Source organism: Andrographis paniculata, unplaced genomic scaffold, assembly GCF_009805555.1.
Source record: "Andrographis paniculata isolate CXL003 unplaced genomic scaffold, ASM980555v1 Contig66END, whole genome shotgun sequence".
NCBI lineage: Eukaryota > Viridiplantae > Streptophyta > Magnoliopsida > Lamiales > Acanthaceae > Andrographis > Andrographis paniculata.
In genome coordinates, this window is record NW_026137602.1 from 4,348,790 (window position 1) to 4,359,907 (window position 11,118).

At 29.4% G+C, this 11,118-nt stretch overlaps 2 protein-coding genes across 2 annotated transcripts; one reads left to right on the forward strand and one right to left on the reverse strand.

Annotated features, from left to right (window-relative positions):
* The first annotated feature begins 166 nt into the window (after positions 1–166).
* Positions 167–837, forward strand: LOC127262824 (30S ribosomal protein S17, chloroplastic). Its single transcript, XM_051291656.1, has one exon. It carries the CDS (start codon positions 239–241, stop codon positions 704–706), a length of 468 nt encoding a protein of 155 aa, XP_051147613.1. The 5' UTR covers positions 167–238; the 3' UTR covers positions 707–837.
* Positions 838–1,388: 551 nt separating this feature from the next.
* LOC127262727 (homeobox-leucine zipper protein GLABRA 2-like) lies at positions 1,389–5,674 on the reverse strand. Its single transcript, XM_051291522.1, has 11 exons — positions 5,560–5,674; positions 5,169–5,437; positions 4,384–4,501; positions 3,872–4,072; positions 3,405–3,788; positions 3,221–3,322; positions 2,930–3,139; positions 2,678–2,852; positions 2,342–2,613; positions 2,172–2,258; positions 1,389–1,916 (listed from the first exon to the last, which is right to left on the reverse strand). The coding sequence occupies exons 1-11, from the start codon at positions 5,602–5,604 to the stop codon at positions 1,536–1,538; spliced, it is 2,244 nt and encodes a 747-aa protein (XP_051147479.1). The 5' UTR covers positions 5,605–5,674; the 3' UTR covers positions 1,389–1,535.
* Positions 5,675–11,118: the final 5,444 nt, after the last annotated feature.

An 11,118-nucleotide genomic window follows, 5' to 3' on the forward strand; every position in this document is an offset into this window, starting at 1 on the left:
CCATTTAAGAAATGCCACGTGGACTGAGGTGATAAGCCTATCCATCCTATTTGGGATTCTTTTCTTTTTATTTCACTATTGGGCTTGGACTTATGGGCCGGGCTTTCTCAGAAGTCGCGTTTTCAAAAAAACGAAATCGCTAAATTAATAAAAACGCGCTTTTATCTTCCAGCAGGAACACAAATTTTTCAGCGTCTTCGCCCTCTCTCCTAATCTTATCTTTCCCCAAATTTCGACGATGCTTCAAATCACTTCTTCGATTCCCCAATTCAAAACCCTAACCCTAACTTCTCCGTTCCTCCATGGCGGCTCCTCAATCAATCGGTTCAAGTCGTGCTCCTCAATCGCCGCCCCCGCGGCGGCGCCGGCGAGGCTCCCCGTGATCAAAGCGATGAAGACACTCCAAGGGATAGTCGTCTGCTCCACCAACGACAAGACGGTGGCCGTGGAGGTCACGCGCCTGGCGCCACACCCAAAGTACAAGCGCCGCGTGAGGAAGAAGAAGACGTACCAGGCGCATGACCCGTTGAACCAGTTTCAGGTTGGGGATTACGTTCAGCTCGAGAAAGGCCGGCCGATTAGCAAGACAAAATCATTCTGGGCCATACCGGTGCCCAGCCGGCGGAGTTCGAAGGGCGGGGATGAAGACGCGCCGCCGCCGGAGCAGGAGCTCGGGATTCCGTTGGAGTCTGAGAGCTCTGGGTGAAAAGGCTGTTGGCCATTCGTGGTTATCCAATTTTCTTTTTAAGAAAAAGGGATTTGGTACTCTGAATTTGAAACTAATTTTTCACATTTCTTGTATTAAGACTTATGGAAGAATGGCAATATTTTTTTTTATTTGATCTATAATATAAATAGGATAGTTTTGTGTAAATTATATTTGAAATTTAAATGTTACCATTAAATCTTAATTATTAGATAATAATGTGTTTAGAATTGCAGTGGTAAATCATGGATTGAAGCACAATGGACTGTCCATTAGTAATTTTAATTACAAATTTTGGTTATACAGGCTTTTCCTTGAAAAAATTATTTGAAATAATATTTCCATCCAACATACAAATTAAAACACATTGATAGAATTTTATTTTATTTTAAAAAAAATTATATAATATTTTAATATAATAATTAATATTTAAAGATAATATATAAAAAATAAATAAAAAATTTAGTTTAACGAAGGAGTATTATAAAACTATACTATAACAAGTTTATATATCCTTATAAAATTATGTACAAAACTTTATATAGAATTAAATGTAATTTTTTATTAAAGATAATACATTTGTCGTTGAAATGAGTAAATAAATCCTAAAATACAAGTAAAATGGCAATCGATATGTATACAGTATATACTAATAATAACAGTAATAAAATAGTTGGAATCCATATAGCTTCCTGCTCATTCTAACTAACTAACTATAATGTAGTTATGGAAATAATGGAATAAAAATACTAAAGTTGCTGTTGCTGTTGCTATTGTACTGTATTGCTTTTTCTTTAAGTATTTTGCATAAAATAGTGAGTTAGGTCAGTTAGTCATCACACTGCAAACATCTCCTAATGTTCTCAACTGTGCAAGAAATGAGAGCATTGACAGACTCCATAGAATCCAAATCAAGCTTTGCTGTAGGAGAGTTACTTATGAGTACCTGAAAGGCCGTGGTCAGCAACGACCCTCGTCCCGCGCCGCCCTCCGCGCTTGAACTGATGACGGAAGGCCTTGACTCGAGGCCGTCCGGGAGAATGGAGAATCCCGATGGAAGAACTGTGATGTTGCTGGAGTCGCAGCCGGACATCACAGACTGCATCCCGTTGCTGTCAACGCACGAGTAGACCACCATCGATTGGAACGCGTTCGTCGAGCTATCTTGCAGCATCCACGAGCTGTGCGCGTTGTCGGCTGTTGTCGTCGCCTGCATTGCATTCGAGAGAAGAGTTTGAAGTAGAACTGTTAAACAAGCCGGATAAACTCGAATATATGTTGTTCGAGCTCGACACGTAACGTTCAAGTTCGACTTGAATTATATATTTTTAATTTATAAATTAATATATAAAATAATAAAAAAATAATATTATTAATGAGTTCAATCGAGCCATCCGCAAGCCGAGTGTTAACGAACCGGATCGAGCAAACTACTCAATTTGTTTAAAGGGCGGAGGGGACTAACCATGGCGGTGACTGCATTCCCGTGATCCTGGCCTTTGGCGAGGTTGACGACGGACTTCATGGTGAATCCGATCGACATTATGTCCCACTGAAGTTGATGCAAAAGGTAAAAGAACGAATTAAACACAATCGGTTGCAGCTAAAGGATGATTTTCCGAACCGATTGTTTACCTCCTTTCTTCGATTTTCGTCTCTCAGGAAGTCGAAGAGGACCTTGTGAGAAACGGGGAACCAGACACAAGAAACTGCGGACAAGATTGTCCCGAGAGGCTCGCCCGGGTCATTCAGGTTCTTCCGGGAGGCCACTCTGACTTCAGCCCCGGTTTTGCCGGTGATCTTGCTCCACGAGTTATGGCTCGATGCTCCGACAGCTCTGGAGAAGTTACAGGTCATTCTCTGCGCCAGTTTCAAAATGCTTTTTCTTGCGACGAGTGTAGAAACGCCTGTGTCGATGAACATTCGTTTTAATTTAATAGTTTTTGGCAAAGGATGTTCTAAATTTCATACCGCTCGAATCGTTGTTCGGAATGTTTGTGGCGACAAAGAATACGAGTCTTTCACACTGCTGCTGCAATGTCGAAATCCAGTGCTCTGCGCCGAACGCTAATCCGCTTGTAACTATGGTTCGGTAAAGGGAATGAACGGTGTTCTTTTGGCATTCCAAGTGCTCGACCCACGTCACCTGAAAATTCGATTTAATCAAGATACGGCTCTGAGACGGACGGCTGCGATGATATAAATTTTCAATCTTGCACAAACCTTACAGTGGCCATTGGATTTATCCTCTATGATGCAACCAGATGGTCTCTTTCTGCATTTCGACAGAGATGCGTCGATGTTGTCATCGACCTTGTCGACGGAAACGTCGACGATTCCCCACTGATTGGCACTCAGTTGCTTGCAGTACCTAACAAAATACACTTCTCGGGAGGGTACTAATGGGGTCAGCATTTGGATCTCTGCAAACATCTAAGAGAATTGAAAAGAATTCAAAACCTTATAAGCACGGTAACAAATTCAAGAACTTGTTTCGAGTAATATGCGTTATACCAACTGTGCAGCACCGTGTTTGTTAGGGCCATCTCCGTTGCAGATGAAATCTAAAGTCGCGGCCTTTGAAACCAGACAAGGAAACAACTCTTTCCATTGATTCTGCAAAAATGATGAAAGCACATCGTTGGATCTTTATCAAAAAGATTATACCAGATTGTGTTATTCAAGTAAATAATCTCACTGCATCCATAAAACTCTGAATTAGCCATGGCAGATCAACAAAGATGATTGCGCTTTCTCTCGATGCTTCTATGGATTTCTTCGCCTGCATTACACTGGTGTTGTGGTTGCCAAGACACTCTTTCATGTACTCATCATAGTTTAGTATTTCACGCCCCGTTTCATAACTTTTAATCCATAGTCGTTCTTTATGAGTGGCCATTTTGTGAAGTTCATCCATTGCTCGATTCGCAGCATCCAGTATGCGTGTTTTCTCAAGGCCAAAACTTCCAGCATGGAAATCTAATGAGCTTTTGCTTTCTAGCTCAGTTCCTGATGAGTGTGAAGAAGCTTTCGGCGATAGTCCAGGAGGATGATTTTCGACAATTGTCCTCAGTTTCTCAACCTGTACATAAAAATGAATCTAAACACAAGAAAAAATTGTATGATATATATTTTGAAATGGTTGTGGAGTGTTTTGATCCAGACCTCGGCTTTGAGTCTAGCGTTTTCAATTCTAAGCTTGTGCTCATGATCAGCGTTGTTTGTCATGGAATCGTCGTTGGAAGTAGCAACACCGCAGCTCAGACAAGTTGCACCCTTGATGACTTCCCTCATAGCCTGGTTTTCTTCACGAAGCTTTTCGATTTCAGTTTTCAAGATGGAGTTTTCATGGCGTTCCTGTATTGCCTGCATAGACAAGATATACAACTCTCTATTTCATGTGCTGATATCCCTATAAATATATGCATCACACACACACACACAAGCATGAGAATATATTCTATACAAAAGAGACACATATATAAACCATTTGTATAAAAAATATGCATAATCATAATTGCAAATATTTCATGCATATAATAAATATATCAGGTTCTAAAACTTTCATTCTCTTTTTTTTGCATACAAAAGCTCAATCTCATTTAGTTTGGTTGCCAACAGCTACACATATTGTGATTATAAATAGCTTGATTCATGAACTAAGTGCACTGATATACCTTGATTTGTGTTCTGCGGTTTTGAAACCAGAATTTGACCTGTCTAGGATTGAGCCCCAATTTATTGCTCAGCTGCACCCTCTGCTTCTCATCTGGATGAGGACACTCCTTAAATAACCTGCACATAAATAATCAAAGCAATTGGGTATATGAAAACTTAAGTTGAACTGTATCACGATTCAGTTCGTGTATGAAATTTCATGTGTATATCAGTTGTATGCACGTATATAAATAAATTATTCATTTGAATATATACACACAAAAAGAAATGACAGAGAGGACAAATATCCCACTTGCATGTCTGCACCAGAAAAAAAGACTATATATAATACTATATACTTAAATGTCACAGTCGTACAAAGGTGAAACTATTTTGTCTTTTACATATCAAGAAAAACGTGCTAAACGATACTAATTTTTATAGTATTTGCTTGCTTTTTTTCTTTTCTCCTTTTTAATAAAAATCTGGTGGTACACTACAAACTGTGACAATGTCTTCCTGTATTTGGCTCCGGAATAGAACTTGATTTGGATGAACTGCTAGATAACTGATGATGAATAAATTTCCCCAATTGACAAATTCTTCCGTGTGAATTTTACTTTGAAATTCAGAAGACACAATCGAGACAAATCCAAAACCCTAAAAGGCAGAATCAAAACTTGAGGCAAATTGATAAACATTTAATTTAATACTGTATTTTCTGCAGTTCACGTTTTCCGCGCAGGCAACAACAAAAGAGCGAAGGGAAAAAAAAAAAGCAAAAAGGGTAAATAGGCTAACGTACGCTTCCATTACGCGGATTTGTTCGGGAGTGTGGCGGTGATATCTCTTCCGCTTCCTGTTCTCGAAGCTATTCTCGTCGTCGTCGTCCTCGATTTGATCAATGCTGCGGCGCTCACCTTCCGCCACAATTTCGCAATCATCTTCGGAACGAGATTTCCCCAGACCTGAATTCTCACTGTAGATTGTCTCCAGTGCTTCCTCCTTAAGGCTTACACCTCCTCCGCTACCGCTCCCTCTTTCCGCGCTTCCTCCGTCCCCGAATATACCTGCCTACACACACAACACCATCACCACCAAAAAAACAAACAAAAATCGTCGGAATCCACATACAAATACAATCCTCATAAAAAAAATCCAGAAATCTAAAACACAAAAAGCAGAAATCGGAGTACGAGAGAGAGTGATAGCGCCGGAGACGAGAGAGAATATCTGGCCATTTCGTTCTTCCTTTTTCCTTTTTCAGTTACTGTACTCACTTTTTAGGGGTTTTTCTTATATACACACACATACATACGTATATATATACATACATAAATACATAAATATATATATATACATGTGTGGGGTTTCTTTCATTTAAGGGTATGAAACAAAACCGGGGAAGGGACAGATCTTCGCGAATGATTCCGCAGATCTTAATAAGCCCCTGGGCCCACAATGGACGGCCTGGATCGTTCTGGATCTCTAGTCCCGGACCTCTCAAATGAAATACGGTCGATAAAATTGCTGGTAGAGGTTGACCGTTAGATATCGTAGAGATGCGTGTATTTGGACTGAGCGGGCCCCACTTCAAGTGTATTAGTGCGCATTCCATTTTTAGGCATTTCGGAGAATGGTAGGAACCCTAATATTGAAAAAAAATAATTATTATATGTTATTTAAAAATATTATAGAAGGTTAGTTCACTTATATATTTTATTTTTATAAATATAATATTATTTAAAAGAACACAATCAAACACCCCCTTGATTGTGTGAAATATTCCTCCTAGTTACCTATACTAATCTTCTTTATAATTTTATATCAAAACAAATTATATATATAATATTAAATAATTATTTTAATTTAATTTTAATTTTTTAATAAAAAAATCAAAATACACAATTTATAAAATTTTAGAATAACACACATTGTTCGGTTTATCAATATTTATTTAGATAGTTCTTTATTAAATTTTTGTCATCATGTATTATTACAATGTGCGCTTACATCTTGTTATTTTCCGGTATTACTTTATTCTAAACAGCTTTTTGAAGAATATCTATAAAGTTTGGGGTTTTGTTTAAAAGTAAATTTTACCGGAACTTTACAGTCCGAAATTATAAATAAATTTTTCATAACTCTTAAACTTCGTAATATTCATCCCTAATAAATTTTTGATTTATTTGGACTGATATTCAATTAATACAAAACCCGAAACTAAAACTAAAATCAGAATAACAAATGTAAAATGGAGTAATATTATATTTATTAATATTTTTTATGCAAAATATTATATTAAATTGCTATGGATCATCTCAAAAATATCAACATAAAAGTAAAAATAATATCACAAAAAAATATATATATTAAAATTTATTTCGATAAGGTTTATATATATATATATCATATTTTAAAATGTTAGGGTATATTTATATATACATTTTTTTGTGTGTACTATGGATATTTTTATTTTTATTGTTTTTTATATGGAATAATAACAGATAGATTTTTAGCAAATAAAATGAAATTCTTATTGAAATGAGAAAATTATATGATAAAAATTAAGAAAAATTCAAATAAAATATGCATGCATATCTTAAATATTTTAGATAAAGTTTATAATTTATTTCCATAATAGATTTGTGTATAAAATCTTATAATATTAAGTATTATATTTATTTGGGTCAAAATACAATAATATTTACCATAAATGTTATGATATATCATATGTGATAATAATCTTGTTTCACTATTCATTTGCATAATTTAATTATTTTTTTACTATATGAGGTATTTATTTTTCATTTAATATAGTGAATAAATAGTAAAATTATTCAAAATATTATATCAAATATTTATTTATATAACGTCAAATAATTATAACAATTTAAAATTTTTACTATTTCAAACATAATATTCCAAACAAAACATTTTTTTATTCAAAACATACTATAAACACTATTTACTATTTGCACACTTTTGAATTGCACTATTCAATAATTTTTATTTTTTAAAAATTTCATATGAAATATTTAATTTTATTACTATTTTTAATGTTTTTTTAAAATTGTAAAAAAATCTACCTAAATAAATTAAATAATTTTTTAATTTAAAATTTTACTAAAACACAAAACACATTAAAATATGAATGATTACGGTGTTGAATTTTTTCAAATCGGCACCCATAATGTATACAAACAACATATATTTTTATTATGCACAACATATGTCGTGTGTAATAAAAATATGTATTGTTTTTCAATAATTATATATGTATTTTATAAGAGTATGTCACGTGTTTAAAACAACTTTTGTATGTATTGCATGCGACTATAATATGTGTTGTTAGTTCATAAACTGTGTTTGTATTATATTAACATATACAAAGTATTGTCTGTAATAATATTGTATTTATATTTTTATTATACTTCATCCGTCTCACTTACAGTGTCTATATTTCTTATTTTTTTAAAAAAAAATTAAAATTATTTTCACTAATATATTTATAGCGAGTGGCTCGTTAAAATATTAAAAGGTATCCAAACAAAATTATTGTTATTTAATATATATATATATAATAAAATATTAATGACAGAATTGAAGTAATATCCTAATTATATTCATACATTACTGCATTAATTACTAATATGATGTATTTCATAATGTAAAAAACAGAGGCATAATTATGGTGGAAAGATAGAGTAATATACAGTAACTTAATAATATCACATTTTATAATAAATTGCATTAATTGTACGATTAGACGGTCAAATAAATAATTTTAAAAATATTTTCTTACAAAATTCAAAGTTTAATAAGAGCATAAAATATTACTTATATTACCAAAATTATTCTTCATCATTAGCATATAAAAACATTCAAATAAAAACAATAAACAAATAACCTGATATTTTAATATAAATAATATATTAAATAAAAAAGAACTTAAAATAATATGAATTTTTTATTAAAAAATAATAAATTAATTGTGATTTATTAAAGTATTGATAAATTTACTGATGAATAAATATTGTATAATAAATGATATATTTTTTTTTAAAAAAAAAAGTATTTTTTCATAAAATATTATATACATAATTTTATTTAAAATTGAAAAAAAAAATATCTCTAAATAAATTCATGTTATTTCATTAATTGATTATATTAATCTTATATAGTAAAAAATAATTTCCAATATTATTATAGATTTTTTGGGTATTAAAGTTTTTTTTTTCTTTTAATACTTATCTATTATTTGAAACATATTGTTTGTTTGATTTGAATTTTAAGTTTGAAATCTATAAGAATTTAATTTTTAAAAAAATAAAAATGAATATAAACAAAAATCTAACACTTATTTCACCTAATTAATATATAAATAAATATATATATATATATATAAATGTGCTTTGAAATTAAGGGTTTGATTCTTTTATAAAATATTTTATACACATTTCTTCAAAAATAATTAATATATTACACAATCATTATTTTTATATTATTTACAATTGTCTATTCTTTACGTACAAAAAAAATTCTCAAACCAAAACACAACAAATACACCTTATAAAAACATCACATTAATTATTATTTAGATCAAAATAAAATATCAAAACACAAAACCAAACATGCCTTAAATGTTTGAATTAAAGTGGAGTTTTAACACACACACAAAAAAAAATAAAAAAATAAAATAAAATAAAATAAAACGACTCACTCAATTTCACATAATTTATCTTTTTCTTTAATAAATAAATATATATTTTAATAATATTTTAAATTTTATAACTTATAATTTATAATTTTAATTAAATTAATTAGTTATTTTAATTTTAATTTATAATTATTTATATTCTACAATAATTATTTTTTATGAAAATATTTTTAAATTATTTACTACTAATATCTTTGTCTAGATTTATATATCTATTGAAAATTCTTATAATTAAAATTAAAGTGAGATGAAAAAAATATTTAAATACTATTTAAGTAATAAATTTTAAAAGTTTAAATTTACATTCATACACAAATAAACAAAATGTTTAAATTTTCTTTAATACATTGGACCACAAAATCCGACACATTGTGGTCATGAAGTTTAAAGTTTTGTCCTTTTAAAGGCCCACTAAATAAAACCAATTTTAACCACAAATTTATAAGGTTTCTTGAAAATATGGATATGTATTTATTTACTTATCTTGTCTATATATATATTGTACTTTTTATTATTATTTTCATCTATCATATTTAAATATATATATTTTTTATTATAATAAAATCATGGCATATAAAATATTAAAGTATTATTGATTTTATATAAATTTATTAAATATATAATTAATTTATACAAAACATAATAATAAAAAATTATAAATTTTTCTAAATATTTTTACTAGATAATACAAATATTATTATTTTACAATTTATTACTAAAAAAATAATATATTGTCTTAAGATAAAAACAAAAAGAATATTTATATTTTAAGTTTGATTTAAATAACAATAATAATAATAGATATCAGGCTGTGTAGTTTATATACTTCCTCCAACCATTTTCTAATGTTCTTGATACATAGGCAATTAGAGTTTTTGTTATAAAATGATAAATTTGTCCTTAATCTTGTATATAAAAAATAAAAGAGTAAATAAAGTAAAGGTAAAATAGTAAATTTTGTGTATAAAAATAAAAAAAGAACAATAATTATTGGACATTCCAATAAGAAAAATAGGACGTTAGTTTATAGACGAAGGGAGTATTTCTTTAGTCCAATTCAAAAATAGCTATTTTGTCATTTTTATTTGTTAAAGTAAAAAATATTTATTATTTTTTTTTTTATCTTTTTCAATACCATGAATGTCAAAAATAAAAAAGATTTAAACCTAAGTATTTAACAAAAATTAAATGAATTTATTGTTAATAATTATAAAAAATCATAACAATATTTATTTTATTATTTTAAAATAGTTAAATATTTTTATTGATATTATGCGTAGTATTCTGTAAAATAAATATAAAAATCAGCCTAAAAATGTGTATATATATATATATGACCTGCCAACGTGTCAAACAATAAATAATTAAAATCTTATTTATTGTCAAGTGAGTAATAATTATTACACCAAACGTCATCAGTGATTATGACAGCAAAACTCTAATCTTCAAACTTTAATTAACAATTATCCCAATTTCACTCAAAACATTTCAATATGTTCAATTTTATAATTACATATTTATTTACTTATTTTGTTTCAATTTTTTTTCATTGGACATTTTAAGAAAAATATAATACTTTTTCTTACAAGTATTACGTCAAAAGTTTAAATAAATAAAATAAATTAATAAACCATTGTTTCTGCTTCTATCTTTTTTTTCTTTTTTTTTTAATATTAATTACTTTTAAAAGCAGATGATTTTACTAAAAGCTCTAAGTTTGTTCATTTTTTTTTATATTTTTCTATTTTTTAAAAAAATCCAAAATCTACTATTTATGAATTTCCTTTTCCTTAAAAACACATTAAATTTATATAAGTTAATTATATATACTTAGTACTAAGTATACATATTTTTATTTTAAATAGTAGTACAATTACAAATAATTTTTTTTTTTATAACTATTAATTTCAATTTTTTTTTTCCATTTTTCAAAATATTTATATTTTACAGTTATATTATTACTTTTTCAATTTTTTTTTTCATTTTTTAAAATATCTATATTTTACAGTTATATTATTACTTTTAAAATGACAAA